The sequence below is a fragment of the Artibeus jamaicensis genome, unplaced genomic scaffold (assembly GCF_021234435.1).
Source record: "Artibeus jamaicensis isolate MK-2021 breed Jamaican fruit bat unplaced genomic scaffold, CSHL_Jam_final scaffold_612, whole genome shotgun sequence".
Classification (NCBI taxonomy): domain Eukaryota; kingdom Metazoa; phylum Chordata; class Mammalia; order Chiroptera; family Phyllostomidae; genus Artibeus; species Artibeus jamaicensis.
The window spans coordinates 10,985,176-11,007,009 of NW_026522049.1; the positions used below are offsets into that span (position 1 = coordinate 10,985,176).

Below are 21,834 nucleotides of genomic sequence, written 5' to 3' on the forward strand. Positions count from 1 at the left end.
ATATTGATAATTAGCTTAAAAAAAACAAAAAAGAAGCCAGACACAAAAAGACAAATACTGTGTGATTCCACCCTTATGAGAGATCTACAGTAATCAGAGTCAAAGAGACAGAACTACAAAATGATGGCTGTTGGGGGCCTGCAGGAGCAGGAATAGGGGGTTATGGGCTCAGTTTTGCACTCCCCCATTCCTGTGCTGAAGCCCCAGAGCCTCGGAATGTGACAGTATTTGGAGACAGGTCTCGGCAGGGGAATTAGGCGGGATCACCCGGGGGAAACCCCGATGTCCACAGACGGGAGACCAGGTGGGCAGCAGGGAGACGCAGCCATTTGCACCCCAGAGAGAGAGGCCTCGGGAGCAGGCCACCCTGCCAACCCCCTGGGCTTCAGCTTCTGGCCTCCAGCCGGGGAGAAGCAGATTTCTGGCCCCCCACAGTCTGCGGTATCTGGTGAGCACCGCCTGAGCTGGCGAAGACGGGGGGGGGGGGTTGTTCAGTGGGTTTGGGGTTCCAGGCCGACACAATGAGACAGTTCTGGAGGTGGCGACTCACCAGCATGAACGGACTTTGTGACCCGGCAGTGCACTTACGGAGGGTTAACACGGGCCCGTGTGCGTGAGGGGCACGTCACTGCGCCACCACACACACACATGACAAAGACATGAAGAAAAGGAAGGGAAAGCAAGTGGAAACTTACTTTGCTTCTAACGCCAAGGCGATGACCCCTGCCACCATGGGGGCTGAGACCGAGGTCCCTGTGTGGCCGTCAGTGCAGTGGTGACGCAGGTCCGTGGTGAACTGGGGGGGCGGAGGGGGGACAAGAGGCGAGGTCAGGTCTCAGGAGAAGTCAGAGGACACTCGGGAGCCTGGGCCTGGGAACCTGTGACCCCGGGTCCCAGGGAGGGGACAGGCTTGACTGGACACATCTCAGCCACCAAGGCGTTTGCCGTGTCCGGGGTCTCTTGCTAAACTGCCTGGCTCTCACGTGTGATAAAGGCACCACTACAAGAACAAGCTAATCACGGGGTGGGGACGGGGCAGGGGACAAGGCTGAGGGAAGACAAGGTGCAGGCAGAGACACAAAGGTCGGACAAAATGGAACACAGGGGGCCTCCCTGCAGAGTGTCTGTGGCAAGACCACCGGCCAGTGTCCACTGTAACAGCCCCCAAGTCACCGCGAGACTTCAGAGCAGCTGGAGACAAGTAGACGTGCCCAGGCGGCCCAGAACGCACTTCTGTCTTTAGCCAAAGGTCCCAGATCATTCTGCCCCCAGGATGTCCTCCTCAGAGAGCTGACACTGTCCCCAAGCACTGAGTTCCAACTACAGCAGCAGGGAGTCCTGGAGTGTTCCTGACCTCAGAGGGCCCACAGGGTAAGGCCGTGGAATGGACCACCCTCTGTGGGAAGGTGGGGCCGGCTATGCCAACCCAGGGGCTAACAGCAGGCTTGGTTGGGGGGCCGACTCTGGACCACACTGCTGCACGGCCTGAGGTGTGCCCTACCTTTCACCCGATGTGGAGAAGCCGTTGCCCCCCAATCAGCACACGGAGCTACAGCTGTGTAGCACCTACCACGATGGACAGTGTTTTGCTACCTAGCGGTCTCCCCCCGTTGCATTTTGCAGATGGGATTCAGGTTGCTAACCAGCCTCACTTAAATCGGGGAGAGTGCCATGGGTCATCCAGTGGGTCCAAGGTAATCACAGGACCCTCTGAAGTGGAACGAGGCAGGAAGTCTGCCCAAGAGATGAGGCATAAGAGGGACCTGAGCTATCACAGCTGGCTCTGAAGAGGGAGTTGGGGACACAAGCCCAGGGATGTGGGTGGCCCACACAAGCTGAGAACAGCTCTGGCGGACAGCCCTCAAGGACACACAGCTCTGTCCTACAACCACAAGTTTAACTCCATTCTGCTGGCAACCTGAATGAGCAAGAAACGAATTCTTCCCTGGAGTCTCCTGAACAGAAGGTGGCCCAGCTGACACCTGGATCCAGGTGTCTCTGGGGAGGGCGGCTGAGAAGAGAGACAGGCGAGGGTGCAACGTCCCTGACCCCGGCATCTCTGTGAGTGGGCACAGTGACGTGTCCTTCCCTGGCCTGCCGTGAAAGTCGCAGCTGGCACCTAGCACAGACTCACCCCTCTCCCTAGACCGAGCGCCGTGTGTGGGGCACGCCTCGTCCTCAGGGAGCGTGTGGAGAGCCGAGGAGTGAACAAGAGATGCTCACTCAGACGTTTCACCTTTTATCAAGACATCGGGTCCCTGTACTGGGCGACGCCTCCCTCCAGGAGAACGCTGCTCCGTACTCAATGAACAGAGAGAAAGGACAAGTCCCAAGTGACAGTCCCAAGGGAGGCCTTGACTTCCCTCAGACACCTGCCACAAGGCTGTCCACCATCTGCAAGGGCTGCCGATCCCCTTGCCGGATCCCTAAGGGGACTCAGAGCGGAGACGAGGCCCCAGAGGAGCTGAAAACAGAAGCGTAGTCCGTATTCCCGGAAAAGAGCCTCAGGACAGCAAGAGCAACACAGTATGTTTGCTTTTGTGACCTCGTCCAAGCTGCCCGCTTCCACGCATAGGTTGGCATTTTATGGCTAAGGCGTGTGCACACACCCGTGCACACGTACAGACACGCACACACCGCCTGATTAACGAAGCCGATAAAGCTGCTCCCAAAACGGGACGGGAAGCACTGGCCTCTCAGCACGAACGAAGCCCCCAGTACAAAGTGTCCAATGACCGTCTCCGCCTCGCTCCCCTCCAGCCAGGGGTTTTCGGGACAGGCAACTGTTTTTACGAGACTCCAGCCAGCCCTCGTTCCTATGAGTGCGATTCCTAAATGAACAGGACGCCATTCAGCATCTCGGCCCAGGGGCGCGTGCTCCAGTGGAAAAGAAAAATAACTTAAATTAGTACCTTCGCTCACTGGCCCAGGGCCCTCTGCCAGGCTGGCAGACGCACGGTCGGGGCTGACCTTTCCGCCGGCCTGGAGCGCGGCGGGCAACAGGGAGCCTGTATATTCTGCCACCGAGGAAGGCAAAAAATAACCCAGAAATAACCCATCTCTAAAGAGGCAGCCAAGCAGCAGGAGAAGGGAGAAGACGCCGGTGAGCTTTAAAACGAAGCCGTGTCTGCCCGGTTCTGTGGTCCTGTGTTTCAAATGTCTAAAGCACCAACGCAATGACTGTACGTTTGAACTGTGCATTACGTTCCACGTCACGCCCACCTCTCGTCCTCCTCTGAACGTCGGAGAGGGAAAGGCTCAAAGTCCGTCTATGTACCAAACAGAAACAGATGCTTTATCCAAGACAAAACATCCCTATGTCCATCGGTGTGAAGTGAGCAGGCAGAAAGCTCGGCTCCACCGTGTCTAGAAAAAGTCCTTTTGTTGGGGAGGGATGCCCAGAGGAACGCTTGGGTTTCTACCCTCTTTCAGGACGAAGCCAGAGCTTTCTCTTACGCAATTCTGCACATAGAAACTGAGCCGGGCCCTTGGAACCCCAGTGCCGCGACCACAGAATGTGAGACAGCTAAAAGGAGACTCGTGGTGGGAAGGCACCCCGTTCTTAAAGGGTATTTTTAGACCTCGAGAGCCAGCCAGGGTTTTAATTGGCATTCTGTGCAAAAATTAGCAAGGCAGGGTTCTGAGGGCGGTTGCCGCAGGACTAGGGTTATTACCCAGAGGCACAGCTAGTTCACGGGTGGGTGAGGCGTCCCTGGGGGCAGGGGACACGCTGGCCCAGACCTGGCTTGTCCTTCCGTTACGCGGGAAGGGAACGCGTCCCCACGCCGCCCGCTCTCCGGCCCGTGGGGGGGCACTCACGATTTTCCGGTCGTAGAAGGCCCCGCTGCTGTAGGTGGTGGCCAGGGTGGAGGCGCACTCCTCCAGGTACCAGGGCTTCTGGCCGCTCTCGGTGGTGCTGCTCACGGAGATGGTGTAGATGCTGTTGGTGTAGCCGTCGCAGGAGCAGTAATCGCCCTCCCTGCCGCCGTTCCCCGACGCCCAGACGAAAATGGAGCCCAGGCCCTGCCGGCCCTGCGCAGGAGAGAACACGGCCAGGCGTGAGCGGGCGGCCTGGACTCGGCGGGGTGGGACTCGCCCGCGGGGCGGAGGCCACATGGCGGGGTTTTCACAGAGCGCTTCCGACAGTGGAGAAACTAGAAACTAGAAACAACTTAGAACTTCAGACTCACGGGACTGTCTTGAGGACAAGACCCAGACGGACTCGTGTTCCCCCCGGGAATAGCCGAGGGCCCTCGTACACGCTGTCCTGTTCCAGAGCTCTGCCCAGGATTTCCTTTATAAGAGACTGACGTGAAAAAGACCAGACATGACACAGGTAATGCTGAGAGGAAAGATGATGGCTGAATTTATACCGTGACGTTTTCTTTAAAAAATATTTTATTAATTTTTAGAGAGGGAGGGAACTACCAATATGTGGTTGCCTCTTGCACACCCCCTGCTGGGGACCTGGCCCAAAACCCAGGCATTTGCCCTGACTGGGGATCGAACCAGTGACCCTTGGGTTCCCAGGCCGGTGCTCAATCTACTGAGCCACCCCAGCTAGGATTGTAACATTGCTTTTTCTAGATCGAAAGGCCTGGTCCTGTGGGGAATGGGTGCATTTCCAGAAAACCCAGCTGAGGAAGCACCCTGCTTTTTTTCACTGCTCTTAGAGAGAGAGGTAGGGAGAGAGAGAAAACATGGAGGCGAGAGAGAAGCCTCAATTGGTGGCCTCCGTATGCACCCAGATGGAGGAACAAACCCACCGCCCAGGCATGTGCCCTGACCGGGAATCGAACCCACAACCTTTCGGTTATAAGAGGACGCTCCAAGCGAGCCACAATGGCCAGGGCGAACGAGAAGCTCTCTTCTTGGAGAGCGAGCTGCATTTCACAGCGGGGGCGGGGCCCTGACCTGAGGTGCCAGGCGGTGAGTGCCTGCGGTGGCACTTGAGCATGCACGGAAGTGGTCAGGCCCTCGATGCCGGCCAAGGCCGGTGGCTTCCCTTGCATGCAAAGCTCATTTTTAAGAACGTCCCCATGAAAGCGAGTCTTTGAAAGGCAGCGGTGGGCCCCGGTGGGTGCCCGTTCCATCCCACACCCACAGAATTAATGATTAGCGCCCAAATCAAGGGGTCACCCCGGCCACAAGCTCCAGCTGAAGAGGAGCTCACCCGAGACCCACTCGTTCAAGTGGCTGGACCGACTGGTGGGAGCAGCCGGCTCCGGAGCGTGCGGCCAACACGCGCCTGCGCACGGAACGAGCCCTGCAGGGCTGGTAACTCCGGCGGCCTTGCCAACGACCCTCCTTTCCAAACACGCAGCAGGAAATTGATACTTACGCCCGACAACTGGCCAATTTAAAGGAACCTGTCAACAACATTCTGCAATGCCTCCGGAGTCCACGGGGAGCCCTACTGCTGACGGGCGCGGCTCGCCCTCCCTTCGCTTCAAGGCCACCCTGGGCTGAGAGGACCCGCCCGCCCGCGCTGGGAGCTCCGCACCGCTCCACGCTGCAGAACAAGCGACCACAGTTTTCCACCCTTCTGCGCCCATTGGTCGTGATCTGACATTTCCTCCAGCGCCAGCAGAGTCCACAGGAAGGTTCCTCGTGCTTGCGCAGTCCTGCTGTGCCCGCGCCCCGCTGTCCCCATCGACCAGTGAGGACCCGACCTAACTCCAAGCCCAGGGTGCGACAGACAGAAAAGTCAGTCACAGTTAGCAAAAAAGATCAACACTCTGGAAGAAAGGCCCCCGTTGCTAAGGAAATGGGTGTGTCTGGGTATTTAATTTCCTGCATAAAAAAAGTAATCAGAAGCTCCTTCAAAGTCACTAAAATCCACACAGAAAGGTATTTAACCCATCAGAGCCTGTCTTTATTCCATGACAATTGTCTCTAAGACACTGTCACCCCCAAGTCCCCACCCCACTTCAAACTACGTATAGAAGGTTGTCACTTTGCAGAATGGAACATGCAAGCTGACTGCCCAGCAGCACAGAGAACGGACTCAAACAGCACCCTGGTTCTTTTTTTCTTTTTTAAATCCTCGCCTGAGGATATGTTCATTGGCTTTTAGAGAGAAAGGGAGAGAGAGAGACATTGATGTGGCAGAGAAACATTAATTGGTTTGCCTCCTGTACACACCTGGACCAGGGACCGAACCCACAACCTAGGTATGTGCCCTGACCGGGGATCGAACCCGCAACCTTTTGATGCAGGGACGATGCTGCAGCCACCTGAGCCACCCAGCCGGGGCAGCGCCCCAGTTGCTGAGCACACATAGGAATCGCTGGGGCTCTCATTCCTGGTGGGTCTGAAATTCTGCATTTCTATTCAATCCCCCAGGGGATGCCAGGGCTGCTGCTTCTGGACCCCACCCTGAATATCCAGGTTCTAAAATGCCGAAGGCCACCGTGGTGCCCATCTTCCCTTCTGGTTGATACTTGAGGGCTCGATGTTTCCGAGCTTCCTAAAGATCAACATGAAACAGATCCTTTGGCCAAATTATGGCTCTGCAGTCTCTCTGGCCACCAAACGACACCAGGTCCCTGAGATGAAGTCAGGTGTTCTAGAAAAAGACTACAGGTGACAAATGGGTCGTTGCAGAGGAAAACCTGATGGAGGGAGGGGCTTTGGGTAGAGATCATCGAATTTCCAGGAGGATTTTCTGCAACAACTTCAGACAGCTGTGACGGAAGGCTCCCTTTGTGACATGCTTTACTTCGGGATAACTCAAAAAAAGAAAAGAGGAGAGGAGATGGAAGGGGAGGGGGGAGGAAAGGAAAGGAAAAGAGAAGAAAGGAAAAGAAAGAAAAGAAAAAGAAAGAAAAGGAAAAAAAGAAAAGAACCTGAGTAATTAAAAAAAAACGTGACAAGAATGACAGGGAGCCACAGGATCCCCTCTGTGACTTCCTCTGTCCCCTGACAGCTTGATGAAGCTGATGTTGCTCAGAATTCTGAGTGCGAAGAGCCCCTCACGGTACCCTAGACTTCCCAAAGGCCCATCTACACAAACCCAGTGAGGCCAAGACGCCGACATCGTCTGCGAATAATCATCAGCTCTCCTGGACCGGACACGGGGGGTGGGGTGGGGAGGGAGACCTGTCCTGAGCCCTCGAGTCTTGTGACATCCTTTCGTAGAAGTGACAGACATGCATGATCAACACCATTCGAAGCAACAACGTCCATGCAGAAAACGAAATCTCTAATTCACAGCCTCAATTAGCTCCATTTGAGGGAGGTTTCACTTGTCATCAAGCTTGAGATCCCAGTGATGTAGTGGGTGGCGGGAGCCAAGGATGGGTTTGGCAGCCCCTGGAGGGCAGCAGCTGACTTGGTGATGCTTGAATCCTACAGCGTCCCAGGGCCAGCACCTGGGTGGGCCAGCCAGGGGTGAAGGACGCAGTGGTGAGGCCTGAGCCCTTGAAGGGTGGGGGGGTGTCACCAGGTTGGGGCCATTCTAAGAGCTAAGTGCTCAACCCTTGTACCAGGAAATTAATACAAAATAACCAAACTCAATACGCCCAGGAAAGCAGTCAAATCATACCATTTACAAAATGGAAATCATGAATAGATTTTTAAAACACGGCTCCTCTGTCCTGACTGATGTGGCTCAGTGGGTTGGGCATTGTCCCGCAAAGCTAAAGGTTGCAGGTTCGATTCCCAGTCAGGGCATGTGCCTGGGTTGTGGGCCAGGTCCCCAGTAGGGGGCGTGCTAGTGACAACTGATTGATGTTTCTCTTACACATTGATGTTTCTATCTCTTTCTCCCTCCCTCCCTTCACTCTAAAAATAAATAAATGATTAAAATCTTAAACAATTTCTCCTGGGCAGGGCAGGACAGAGACAGGCAGCCTTCAATTTAATGTTCTCATACTATTTGGTTTATTCATTAACTCTCCATTAACCACATTTTAATCACGTTGCATGGATCACAGTAAGATAAGATTTTTAAAAAGTCTAAAACCTATAGTAATAAAATGGGCCCTCCCGCTCCTCCCCTCCCCGGCCCCACTGCCCTGTGTGCAGTAGGAGAAAGTCGGAGGTGCTGTCTAAAGATGCCTGGATTTCCTGCTCGAACCCCTGCCAGCATCACTGGGCCCCAGCTTGTGCTCTGGGCTGGGGCTGGTTGGGCCACCCAGGGCCACCTAGATGCTGACCACGGCTCCGCCTGTCTGGTCCAAGAAGCTGTCCTCGCCCAGAGATGGGCCTCGCCACCCTGCTTGTTATAGCTGGGTCACAGCCAGCCCCCCTCCCGCTCGCCCCGCCTCTCTGACTCACAAGGACCCGGAACGGATCACACCACAGAGAGGCTGGGCCTGGGCCTCCGGGCCAGCGGGCCTCCTGGGAGGAGCCGCCAGCCTCCACTGCGTCCCCCGGGCCTGTCCCTGGAGAAGCAGCACTAGGAGGTCCGCTCTGTGAGACCCCACAAATCCTAGCTGTCTTGGGCTGCTGGCTGGCAGGGAAGGGAGCAAGCGAGACCAAGGCTTCCTGCTCCTGGGCACTGGCTTAGAGCGCCCTCCACGACAGACTCAGGAAGCTCCACGCTGGGTGTTTCTTTGGGCAGCTGAGCCGAGGCCAGGACACCCCTCCTGCCACCTGCACAGTGCAAACAGCAGGCCACCCACCTGCTCACCGCCCTCAGCCAGAGCAGCCAGGCTCCAAGACACGGAGTCAGGGCTGAGGGGTGCCTGGCTGGCACCCGCTTAGGTGCTCAACTCCTTCCCTGAGCCCCTGAGGGACTGACTTCTCCCCCAGCCTGGTCCTGGCACAGCTGGGACATCCGGGTACCATTTCGGGGCTCTGGCCTGTGTCGCTCTGATGTTCCATTGTTAATTTTTTTTCTTTTTTTACTATTCCCACACCCTCAAGAGCTCCCCCTGCAGGCCTGGGTCATCACTCACACCTTTTTAATGCCGTACTCGAAGGCCTGCTTCGCCAGCTGGCCCGGCCCGTCCACCGTCTTCCCGTCGTCGTCCGGCCCCCAGCTGGCGCTGTAGATGGAGATGTAGTTGGGGCGGATGCCCAGCGACTTGGCCTCCACCACGTCGGTCACGTCCCCGTCCAGCATGCGGATGCCTGGAAGCGGAGAGGGCTCGGTGGATGCGTGCTCAAGCCCGCAGAGACAGCGAGCCCGGAGCAGGGCTCAGCCACGGAGCCCCCAGACCGCTGGGGGGCTTGCCCGACGTCTTCCTGGACACCTCTCTCCCAGGCCCACGCATGCACACCGGGAACAAAGAGAACAATGCTCCTTAGAAAAGAGAGGGTTTCGATGGTTCCCTCCGTGCCGATGCCACGCTGGTATTTAAAAATGAACATTCTGGTAACAGAGCTCAGAGCCATTTCCAGCTGCCCTAGCTGTTCAGAGTTTATGTTTACTTCTCTCTCTCTTTAAAAATATTATTCCACCCCTGATCTATACTTAGGAGCCACTAACCTAGAAGACAGAGCCCATGCCTCAGCCTACAGAAGAGGGGTCGTCTCATCTCTGCCTGTGCTCCCTGCAGGGGTCTTTAGGAGTTGGGGTGTATGGATTTCTGGGGAGTACCCCAAAAGGCAAGGGGTAAGTGGGGTCCTATGAGCCTCTCCCAGTGCCTGCCTCCCAGCCAGGGGACTCTCTGCCTGGCCCCCGTGCCTGGTGTTTGCCTCTATGACTGACCACGCTCTGCACCCAGAAACTGTGGCCCCCCTTTCCCGCCCCAGGGCTTGGCCTGGAGAGGGGGGCTCAGTGACGGTCACCAGGAAGCAGAGGTAATGGCAGCCACCAGCTCCTCCGGCTCGGATTCTGGTAGGTATGTAAAATGAGACCTGAGTCTCAGAAAAGATCTGCCCCCCGACCCTGGATCGACACTCTAGGCGGCTGCTCAGACACCCACCGCCACGCCACCGGGGTCACCCCCCGCCCCCCGGAATACCCCCCACACCAGGCCCAGATCCGTGCAGTGGGTGCCCATGCCCTTCATCAAAACAAACTTGAAATCTTAGAGCCCCTTAAGACATCATGGAAAAGGGGACTTTTTCTGGTTATAAGACTAATTTATGCTTTTTGCAGAAAGTCTGAGCAATAGAGGAATCGCTAGTGATGATATCTGGATAATTTTCTTCTAGTATTTTTCTTTGCCTGCAGTGTATAATTCTGTGTGTGTGTCTGCCTCCGCCGCCAACTGACTTTATACAGAGCGTTTTCTGCCGCCACTAAAGACCGTTGGAGACGTGGGGATTCAGGCAGCACTAGAGGCTCACCTCAGCGAGCAGAGGGCCCCCTTCCCCGCCAGACTGGACTGGAAATATTCACTCTACATCCCAGAATCTACCTCGACATCGCAGGCACCCAAAACACAGAGACTCTGGATGTCGTTGATTTTTAGACAAAACTGATTCCCCCGCCCCAAGGCTGAGCCACACAGAGGAGATTCTGTGAGCAGACACGGCCCCAGGTGCTCGGGGACCAAAGTTTCATGTAAATTAAATCCTCCTGGGTTGTCCGTCTCTGCCCCACAGCCCTCTCCTCAGGAGCGGGTGACCAGGTGCCCATGCCTGCTGGCCATGTGGCACCATGTCAGACTCTATGGCAGCTTCCCTGGGCCATCCCGCAACCTGAGGTCCTATCTTCATGACATCCGGCTGCAGCAGCAGCAGCAAAATGCCACAGACTGGATGCCATAAACAACAGGCATTGATTTCTCCCAGTTCTGGAGGCTGGGAAGTTCAAGGTCAAGGTGCCGGCCCATCCACTTCTCACAGACAGCCCCCTTCTCGACTCAAAAATATGATTCCCGGGAAATGCCTGGCACCTAGCAGGCACTTGGGGTACGTGTGAGAGTAGGGGTGTCACACTCATTGTCACCGGGGGCCACATCAGCCTCGAGGTTGCCTTCAAAGGGCCGAAACAATTTTAGGACTGCATAAATGTAACTACTCCTTAACTGGTAAAGAGCTGAAATTATATTCGGCCCTTTGAAGGCAACTGCAAGGCTGATGAATAACTATTTTTTACTTTTAAAAATATGCTATTTGATGTGTAGGAAGGATGGTACGTCACATAGATGGTCACTATAACGCCTAATAAAATAAGAGTCACTGTAAACTCCCCACCTAATGCAAAGGAGAACATGACCCTCTATCCATACCCTGCCCCGCACAGAGCAAAGCGCTCAGAATTCTGGGTTGTTCTCTTACCGCCTTTTAAAAACTATAGCACTTTAATACCATCGACTGTATGCGTACTCAAACAATCTATTACTTAGTTTTGCTTGCGTTTGGAATCAACCCTTTGTCGGTGACATGAGGTGAATACCATCTCCTCCTTGATGGTCTCTGCCTTCCCACTTTGTTCAGAGTCCTTTGATAAACAGAATTGGAACCGATTTCCCTTTGAAGGTCCAGGGAGTTAGAAGAGGGGCCGAATCTTTTCTGGCTTGTTGGCAGCTTTCTGGCTTGTCGGCACCCCCCCCCCTCCTTTCCACCGGAAGGGCCAGGCCTCCTCCGTTACAGCAGCTCACGGCACCGACTGCTTCCTGACTTGGGGGCGGGGGACAGGAGGGATCAGGCAGCCCAGGAGGCCTCCTTGCCTGGTCCCCGCTGTGCCCTGGATTTCTCTCGGCCTCTGAACCCCCAGAGAGGGGTCACAACCAGTACGGGACATCAGCAACATGGTGTGGCAAAGGTGTAACCCCCTGACAAGATAAAGAGCAACTCGCGGTGGGTAAAAAGGGGGCAGGGGACAGAGTCCTGAGTGGCAGATCCACTGTCACTTCGGAGCGGGGTCTCAAACTCTCCAAGGCCTGTTTTTCACGGGTCATTTTTCAACTACCTGGCAGGGTAGCTGAGAGGATTGTGTGGACATTGAGGCCCTGGCCCTGGTGCTCTTTGAGAAACAAGCTTTGTTTGGGCCTTATTGTGGACAAAGGACTTTCTGAGGCAGGAGATCCAGGCAGCCAAAATCAACCTAGGCAAGTGCCCTGACAGGGAATCAAACCTGTAATTTCCTGGAGTATGGGACAATGCTCCAACCCACTGAGCCACCTGGCCAGGGCTGGATTGCCCATTTTAGAAAAGAAGAACGTGATGCCAGAAGCCATCCCCCAAATACGTAAAAACAGGACCACGGCAATTTCCCGACACCTCTCACGATGCCTTCCTCCTGGAAAAAGAGTGACTGATGTGTGAGAAAAAAAAGCCTAATGGATTTAGGTTTTTGTGAGCCATCTAATTTCCCCGACACTGACAGGGTGCCAACAAAGAAAAGGCAAATATTTTCAGTAGAAACCTGCTGTGCCAATATTAGCTTTAAACATGAATGGCTCCCTGGAAATGCCAAATTGAAGAAAAACAGTAATTTTTCTAATGAAAAAAAGACCCTTTTATCACCAATGATGAGGTACAGAAATAATTGGGACGAATCATCTGGATGGCGATTGAATGGCCAGCCGTCAGCATGCTCACGGCAGGCTGGGTTTGGGGCTCACGGTGGCTGGTCTCCACTCTGCGGACCGGCCTGTGGGCGTGTGGGAGAAGGCGTCTTGAGCAGAAAGACGGCGGCACTTTGTGGGACCTGACAGATCTGTCTCGGGGCAAATAACTCAGGGGTGCCATTGGCACTCCCAGCACCAACAGACCCTTCTGCGTGCGGAGGGAGCTGACCCAGGCCCGCCTCCCTTCAACCGTAGGCGCTTTTCTATAAAATGGCCTGAAGCCAACCCTGTTTATCTTCAATTTTTAATTTTTTTCTTTACTGATTTTAGAGAAAGAAGAAAGGGGAGGGACAGCGATTGATTTGCTGTCTCACTTACTGATGCATTCACTGGTTGATTCCTATAAGTGCCCTGACCAGGGATTGAACCCACGACCTTGGCATATTACTGAGACGATGCTCTCACCAGCTGAGCTACTCAGCCAGGGCCCCAATCATATTTTAAATGCCCTTGGAAGACTTGCTTAAATGAACGATTTTACAAGTCCCCGGGGAAAGTTCAGAAACCTGCCAACACTTTTCTCACACTGACCCGTGTCTCCGCCCCTCCCCTGCTCCTAATTTGGAGTGTGACTTCCCAGTGACAGGCTCGTATGTGGCAAGGAAGGCCTGTCTCCATGCACTCAGCCCCGTGAGGTGACACAAGACACACCACTTCCCCTGAAAATGCCCTGCGGAAGCGCCATGGGAAGGGGCAATGGGGAATGGCCAGTGTCACTGCTTGGGGACATGCGCTCTGCACAGAGGTAATTAAGCTAAAATGAGTCCACGCACACGAGCCCTAATCCTCTGTGACTGGTGTCTTTGTAAGAAGAGGAGATTGAGATGCAGAAAAATCACAGTACGAGGGACGACCACGTGAGGACACAGTGAGAGGCAGCCCTCTGCTAGCCGAGGGCAGAGGCCGCAGAAGAAGCCAAACCTTGATCTTGGACTTCTGGCCTCCAGAAGTAAGAGAAAATAAATTTCTATTGGGCAAGGCAAAAAAAAAAGAAGGCAATGAGAAGATGACACACAGCACACACACGTGTGCACATGTGCCCACACATGTAAAACACATGTGCACATGTGTGCCAACAAACACACGTGTACAACCAGGAACACATGAGCATATGTACTCACACGTGCGCACATGCATGTCCACGCATGCGTGCAATTGCGCACGCGCGCACGCACACTGATACAGGAAGTCAGCTAGCGGCCGGGTCGCTGGCGTCTGGAGAAAGGCAGGCAGGGGAGGCGCCCAGCAGGGCCCACTTTTGTTTACTGAGAAGTAATGTGTTTTGCCGTCAGCAAATGAACGGCGATGCGAGAGCAGTGAACGGTGGCAAGTGGAATTAGATTGTAGCTTCCTGAGTGTGACAGATAGGCCCTCCCAACACATTCTGCTCATTAATCCTGAGTTCACTGCAGTAAATCCACAGAGGATTGGGCTGTTCTGTTTGGTTTCTTTTTTCCCCCACTAAAACTGTACAGTATACTCCGTTCTACCAGCAGCCACTCGGGGCCAAGGGAGGTCTCAGCAGTCGCTGAGAAATGCGACCAGACCTAAAAGGTTCCTCATTACTGGCGAAGACATCACTCATTCCTGGGAAGGACAGTGGCAGGGCTCCCGGATCTCTAAAAATGCGCGTGCAGGACAAGCTCGGTCTGTGCATGCTGGGCAGCGGAGGTCTGCGAGATGTCAGGGCACGCACCAGCCCCCGTGGTCACACACAGGGCTCGGGGACCAACACTGAGAGGCTCGAGGACGGTCTTGCCCGTCCTGGCCTCTTGCTCTGCTCCCACTCTCCTGCTGGAGCCCTTCAACATCCCTGCAGCCTGGGGGTGTGGCCCGGGCCAGGGGTGGCCCGTGAGCTCCTGGGCATGTCCCGCCATGGCCCTGGGTCCATGGGACGAGGCTCGTGCCAGCAAGGGTCTTGCACAGACCAGGTCTTTTACTTTCTGTTCTCTAGTCCTTTGACATCGTGGGGCCTGGCTTGCTCTGGGGGGATGGACACCCCCCCTCCCCAGAGTCGGCCAATTCCTGGAGATCCCAAACAACTCCTATCTTTGCTCTTTTCATGTGCAAATCAACCAACCCAAAGCCCACACCCCAAGCAACTCCTTCACTGGGCTCTCAAGCCCAGGACCGCGATGTCTCTGTGCTCAACACCCCGGGGGTGCCAGACAGCGAGAGAAACCGCCTGGAGCCGGAGCCCTGAGGGCCAACCCAAACCGGCCCAACCTGCCCTGCCGGCTCCTTCCTGCAGAAACCACATGAAGGCTTCAGCCCACCGGTTCTCTCCTCACTCCCGCTGCCCCCCAGCTGCCCCCCCCCGGGCTGCCCCGTGTGGCCCCTCCGCGGGAACCCTGTCCCAAACTCCGTTCCACGCCATCAGGTCCCGATCAGTTAGCCTTGCCAGACCTAAATAAACAATAATGGAAAGTGTATTTTCAACCAGGACACCGCTTCCCGAGTGGGTGCTCCCGATTCGGCACAGAACGGTAAAGACTGAAAGAGCCTCAGGAGGAAGGATCTGGAGTTTTGAAGTCTAGACTGATACGCCACGGTCCCCGCCGCCAGGCAACAGGGGCTGGGGAACAGCAGTGAGTCACCCAGGAGTCAGTGACAGCGGGCAGCTTCTGAGCCCAATGAGACACCCATACGTATACCCCGCATGTGGGGACAGCAGGGACCCCAAGAGGACCTGCCCCTGAGACAGACTGGGCGAGCACATGCCCAGGCTGGCCCCCAAAGGAGACGAGAGGATGGCAGAAAGAACGACCAAGCCACCAGGAAAGGAACAACAGCCCCGCAGCAAACAAAGGCCACCGGAGAGCTTGTTACTTGACCTCGAATGTGCTCTCTGCCCATCAGACCAGGGGCAAGGCCGCTCCCCATTCAGTGTTGGTGAGGACGATCTGGGCATGCAGCCCTGTGGCATGTGAGAGCCAGCGTCTCTCGTCCTCTGGGGGCGGCTGCGGCAGGGGACCTGGGGAGGGCGTGGCCACCAGGAGACATGGGGTGAAGGGGCTGCGGCTGAGGCTTGTCCATCATTTCTTTCCCGGAGCTCCTGCTGAGCCCGTAAGAGCTCTGACCCAGCAGGCAGGGGCCTTTGCGGATTATGTTGGGGTGGAAGGGGAACCCCAGTTCCCTGAGAGTGCCGGGCCCCTATTTCTGTAGCTGCCCACATTCACTCAATCCCCCGAAACCTCCCAGCGCACTGAACTCCCACCGCAGCCACAAATGCACCCGAGGCCTGGGAAGACGAGGCCGCGGCTTCACCTGCCCTCTGAGAACGCTCCCAGGCCCCTGCTGCTGACGGAAACATACACCGCACTGAGCCTGGGACTCTGAATTAACATACGAGCCCGTCTGTGGGCCCGGATGAGCTTCTCTGCGATGTGCTGAACAGCACCGGGGGAAACCTGATTCAGTGGCCCCGTCAAAATGTGAAGCAAAACCCCACAGAGATCGCTGCCCGACGGGGTCCCAGGTTCCCTTCCTGGAAACAGACCGAGCAACAGGCCGCAAAGAAGCACGGACTTCGTGTGGCCTGAGCGCGGGGGGGCTTTTCTGTCTCAAAGCGCCTGCCAGGCCCAGGGACAGCGGGTCCTGGAAGGTTCCAGCATCCCTGCTGCTCTGCTGCCTGCTCCCAGCAGCCCGGGGCGTGCCCCTCGAAGAAGCTAGGTGACACCTGTCCTGCCATAGGAATATGTCTGAATCTTGCGAAGCCCCTGCACGGCTGAGGAAGCTGTCAAACACTGGGCATCTTCTGAAGCTAAGAGGGGAGAGGGCCTCACTCGCCTGCCCTGTGGGCTAGACACAGCACGTTCTGTTCAGGTCACGTGGACACCTGGCTTCCCAGAGAGTCCACCTCACGGATGCGGGCAGGGGCCGGAAGCCGGCAGGACTGGAGGTGGCAGCCAGACTCCCACCTGCAGCCTGCAGTGTGACAGGGGCCTGAACACTTCTGGAGGCGCCACGAAGGAAGGGCTCTGTCCCGGTGAGTCTGATTATGATGACAATGGTGAGGTGACGGCTTGGGGGATGAAGCCAAGTTGGAGAGCCATCCCCCACCAGTGCCAAGTAGAAGCAGATGGGTAAGAGGAAAGATGCATCACAGGGCATTACATTAAAAAAAAAAAAGGTTAATAGACCTGCCTCTCTTTCATTTAAAGATTTTATTTATTTATTTGTAGACAGAGGAGAAGGGAGGAAGACAGAGAGGGAGAGAAACTCAGTGTGTGCTTGCCTCTTGTGCGCCCCCTGCTGGGGACCTGGCCCACAACCCAGGCATGTGCCCTGACTGGGAATCAAACTGGCGACCCTTTGGTTCGCAGGCTGGTGCTCAATTCACTGAGCCACACCATCTAGGGCTTCCCTTCCTCTCTTCCTAAAGTCAATAAGCATGCCCTCGGGTGAGAATTTTAAAAAAGTTAACACATTAAGAAAAGAAAAGTTAAGGGAGAAGACAGACTAGGAGTGGCGACCACTATCCTTTCTCTCTACCTTCCTGTGTCATTCCCATGATCAGTGGCCGAGAGAGAGAAGCAAGGACAACTTATGTTCGGAAGGAGTATGAGTTTGGTTAAGGAAGAGAATACACGTGCACCCATAGGACCTTCCTTTTTGCTTCTGTTCCTACTCACAGGCTCTACGGCTGCCATCCCCATCTGTCACCACGATGTTCTAGCACCAGACTGCAGAGGGACAGTCCAGGCAACAGGTCAGCAAGGGTGCTTGACAACAGGATGCAGGGAACGAGGGAAGGAAGAGTGAGCCAGGAGACAGAACGGTGGAAACTGGCCGCTCTCAACACCAGGGAAAAAAGAGACTAAAAATAACTAAAACGACCACAGCAACATCTCAGTAGATGTGGGTCCCAGAGACGTGTGGGACTCGGATGAGAGATCGTGTCACCAAGTCCCAGAAGGACAGGGAAACCAGAGAGGACTCGAGAACAACTCGAAGAAATAATGGCTATACTCTGTCCAAAGTTGGCAAGACACCCAGAACTACAGCTGCAAGGGGCTTTCCCTCTCCCTTTGAATTTTCTGAATTATGTTTGACAATGGAAGCCAAAATTGTAATATTTGCCTTGGCTGGGTGGCTCAGTTGGTTTGAGTGTCATCCCGGGCAGCAAAAGGTTGTGAGTTCGATTCCCGGTCAGGGCACATACCAAGCGTGCAGGTTTAGTCCCCCTTCGGGGCACATTCGGGAAGCAACCAGCAGATGTTTATCTCTCATATCAATGTTTCTCTCTCTGTCTCAAATCAACAAATTAACTCAAACTGGATCTCCAAAAGGTAAAACAAAATTACAGAACTTTTAGGAAAAAACAGAATAGCTTTAGAATCTAAGACAAGGCAAAAATTCTTAGATCGAAACAAACAAAAACCATGATCCATGAAAGGAAAAATTGATAAATTGGATTTCATCAAAATTAAACTCTTTTACTCTGCAAAAGACGCTGTTCCAGGGGAGAAAAGACCAGCTACAGAGTGAGAGACAATATTCACAAGCAAGACACTCCTTGAACGATGAGCAGCTAGAATATATACCAAATTCTCAACACCCAACTGTTAAAAATCAAACACCTCGTTTAGGAAGCAAAAGACATGACAAGACAGCCACAGAAGAGGGTATATAGAAGGCAAATAAGCCCGTGAGCAGATATCAAACATCGCTGACCTTCAGGGAAAGCCAATTAATGGCCTATGACTACATATGTATCAAGTAGCTAAAAAAAAAAGGAAAAAAAGAAGAAGAAACAGCAACAGTGATAACGCCAAGTGCTGGCGAGTATGCAAAGAAAATGGATCACGAGGACATTGCTAATGAGACTATACGGCTGCTCTGAAAAACCACTGGCCGGTTTCTTAAAAAATAAATGTGGGGATTACACAGCCCAGCCAGGACACTCCTGGACATTTATCCCAAAGAAATGAGGACTTACAGTCCCATGAAAACCTATTCAAGAATGCTTCTAGGCGCTTTACTTGTAAGAGTCCCTACCTAGGGACAACCCAGAGGCCCTTCAATGTGTGGTAGATGGTTAAAATCAACAGTGGCAAGTCCAGACCATGGAACGCTATTTATCAACACAAAGGTTTCAAGAGAAACTCCAAAGCCATACTTTTACATAAAATCTCTTCCTTTGTAAATGTTTGCCCAAGTTTTTTTTAAAAAAAAATAACACTTGTGTGGGTCACACAGATCACATGTGTGGCTTGCACACCCTGAGCAGCGGCCTCTGATGGAATTTATGTTGGGGTTTGGTTCTCAACAAGCACAGAGTCAAAAGACCTTCACACACGCATTGGAATAATTACCAACACTGAACACGAGTTGGACCACAAAGAAATTCTCACCAAATCTGGAAAGACAGATATTACACAGAACACAGGCTCCGGTCTTGATGTAATAAGTTAAAAATGAACAGCAAAAGGAATGCCAAAAAAACAAACTCTATCCAGTTGGGACAAATTTTAAATTCCTTCTAAAGAGAAAAATCTAGGCTGAGAATAATTATCCAGAAGTGACTAGCAATAAGAACACTATAATTAAGCCAGAGATGAGTGATGAGAGGAAAATTTATAAAACATTTATTTTCTTACTAGAGAACATCAAAGTCTGAAAGTAAAGAATGAAGCATTCTATTCAAGGGGCTATAAAAGAACAACAATAATTGACATTTAAAAGCTGAAGGAATTAATTTTAAAATAGTAGAGCCCTGGCTGGTATGGCTCAGTGGATTGAGTGCGGGCCTGCGAACCAGAGTATCGCGGTTCGATTCCCAGTCAGGGCACATGCCTGGGTTGCGGGCCAGTTCCCGGCAGGGGACATATGAGAGGCAACCACACATTGATGTTTCTGTCCTTCTCTTTCTCCTTCCCTTCCCCTCTCTCAAAAAATAAAGAAAATATTTAAAAAAAACATTTTAAAATAGTAGAAATGCATGAATTAGAAAATAAAAGAACCATCAAAACCAATAAAAATATAGTTCTTTCAAAAACCAGTTTTGTAGGAAAGAGCCAACTTTTCATTAGTCTGCTTAAGGTCAAAAGAAAAGATACCACAAATAAGATTACGAACAATTATAAGTTTAAATATGGAAGATAGATATTTTTAACTAGTAGAATGTGATGCGAAATTCCTATGTCATGTATTTGAAAATCTGGACACATGGGCGATCTCACAGGAAAATTAAACTACCAAAATTCCCTCCAGGAGAAACACAAAATCTGAAAAGATCGAACCTTTTAAAGGGTCACCATATCTGGTCAGCTTGATTAATCAGCTCTACCAACATATATTTTTAAATATTTTAAAAAGATTTTAATTTATTTATCTTTAGAAGGGAAGGGAAGGAGAGAGGGAGAGAAATATCAATGTATGGTTGCCTCTCGTGCGTCCCCTGCTGGGAACTGGCCCAAAACCTAGGCCTGTGCCCCGACTGGGAATTGAACCTCAATCCTCTGGTTCACAGGCCCGCACTCAATCCACTAAGCTACACCAGCCAGGGCTCTACTAATATTTTTTAAAACAGGAACTGTTTCAGAGCACAGTAAAAGACAGTTTCCTGCCTCAGTCTAAAAACCAGCATAATTCCAATACCCAAACAGAACCCAGACAGCACAAAAACCCAGGAACTATAGTTCCATCCATCTTCTTCCAAAAAGATGCAAAACCATACATCACCTGTTAACAATTGAAGGCAGCAAGATATTGAAAGAACAAAACTCTTAATCAAACAGACTCTGTTCCAAGAATGGAAGACTACAATTTCAAATGCTAGGAAACTATTACCGTGATTTATTACATGGAAGAGATTAAATAGTAAAATAGAAAAATAATATCCTCACCTCCACAGATGTTTTTAAAACGCATGTAATACAATTCAACATCAAACCTCTTAGCGATCTAGGAATATACAAATGCCCTTAATTTAATAAAGGGTAATACAGGAAACCTACAGTAGACATCGGCCAATCGCTTGGAAATGTTACTGTAGAAGTCAGGAAAAAATAACAACACCCATAAATCACCACTACTTCATATTCATCAAGGATCCCTCGATATAGAAATAGTCATGGAAAAGAAAAGAAAAGAGTTATTAAGATTAAAGAGAGAAAACCCACCATTGTATTTACAGACAGCTTTTATTTATACCCATCTAGAAAAGGCAGGAGATAAAAAAAATAGTAGCAACTATAGAGTTCATTCAGGTGTCTAGATACAAAACAAAAACAAAATACACCAACAAGCAAAAATCAATAGTTTTACCACATCCATGTCAACAACGATCAATTAGAAATCTAATGTTTACAAAAATCAAGCTAGGTATAAATCTAAGAAGAAATGTATTAGGTCAGTACGAAGACAATAATAAAACTTTTGAAAATGATGTCAGAGAAGACCTCAAGAAATAAAAACATACCATGTTCCTGGGAGAGAAGACTCAGTATTATAAAGGTGTCAATTCGCCCCAACTAATCTATAGTTTCCATGCAAGACCCATCAAAATCCCAAAGGGAATCTTTACCGAACTTGACAAACACATGCACAAGTTCATCTGAAAGAGAAAATGTTCAAGAAGAGCCAAGACATTTTTGCAAAAGAACCGTAGGAGGAAATGCGTCCTATCCCTTATCTAAACAAACAAAAAAATCCTCTTAAGCTGTCATATCTCAGAGTGAGTTGTTGCTCAAGGCTGAAAAACGAGTGACTAAGGAATTGTGATGGAGGTCCCCCCACACATAGGGGTATCAGTATGTGATAACGCGGCCAGTGGGAATCTCTAGTCATCTGGGGGAAGATAAACTTGGATTTCTCCTTCACACCGTTCACAACAATAAATTCCGTGTGGATTAAATAGCTAAACACAAAAGACAAAACCATAAAACTTTCAAGATGGACTATGCTTCTAAAACCGAGTTTTCAGAGGAAATGAGAGAGAATGGATTTATGATCTTGGGCTTTTCTAAGCCAGGCCCTGAACCCGGGAGGCGTAAAGACAGGTTCACGCAGCTGTCACCATAAATAATTTTAAACAGATTTTTATTGAACTACCCAGAAAAGGGGCAGAAATCAAAATGTTCGAAAACTTACAAAAAAATGAACGGGACTTGCATTAAAACGTATAGGTGTGCCCCGCTGTCCTCTCCGAAAATAACAAGGGTGGCCCGTGTTTCTGCATTGATTTCCCTACAAAGCAGGTCGCACGCCCCAGAGACCTGTGTTTGGGAGACTTTATTTCTTTGCCGCGCTCCATTGCTTTTATAGCAAACGAACAAACAAAAAATGAAAAGCTGACTAAGTGTCCAGTATTTTACAAACGGGGAGTTCCCACCAGGAATTATGCAGATGCACCGTC

At 52.0% G+C, this 21,834-nt stretch overlaps 1 protein-coding gene across 3 annotated transcripts in view; it reads right to left on the reverse strand.

Annotated features, from left to right (window-relative positions):
* Positions 1–21,834, reverse strand: part of PCSK6 (proprotein convertase subtilisin/kexin type 6) — a 130,380-nt gene that overhangs the window by 50,498 nt on the left and 58,048 nt on the right. For all 3 annotated transcript variants that reach the window (XM_053658979.1, XM_037145910.2, XM_053658980.1), the window contains exons 7-9: positions 8,906–9,078; positions 3,820–4,032; positions 696–796 (exon numbers count right to left, since the gene is read on the reverse strand). In XM_053658979.1, the coding sequence (XP_053514954.1) occupies positions 696–796; positions 3,820–4,032; positions 8,906–9,078 (487 nt within the window). The remainder of the gene's footprint in view (positions 1–695; positions 797–3,819; positions 4,033–8,905; positions 9,079–21,834) is intronic.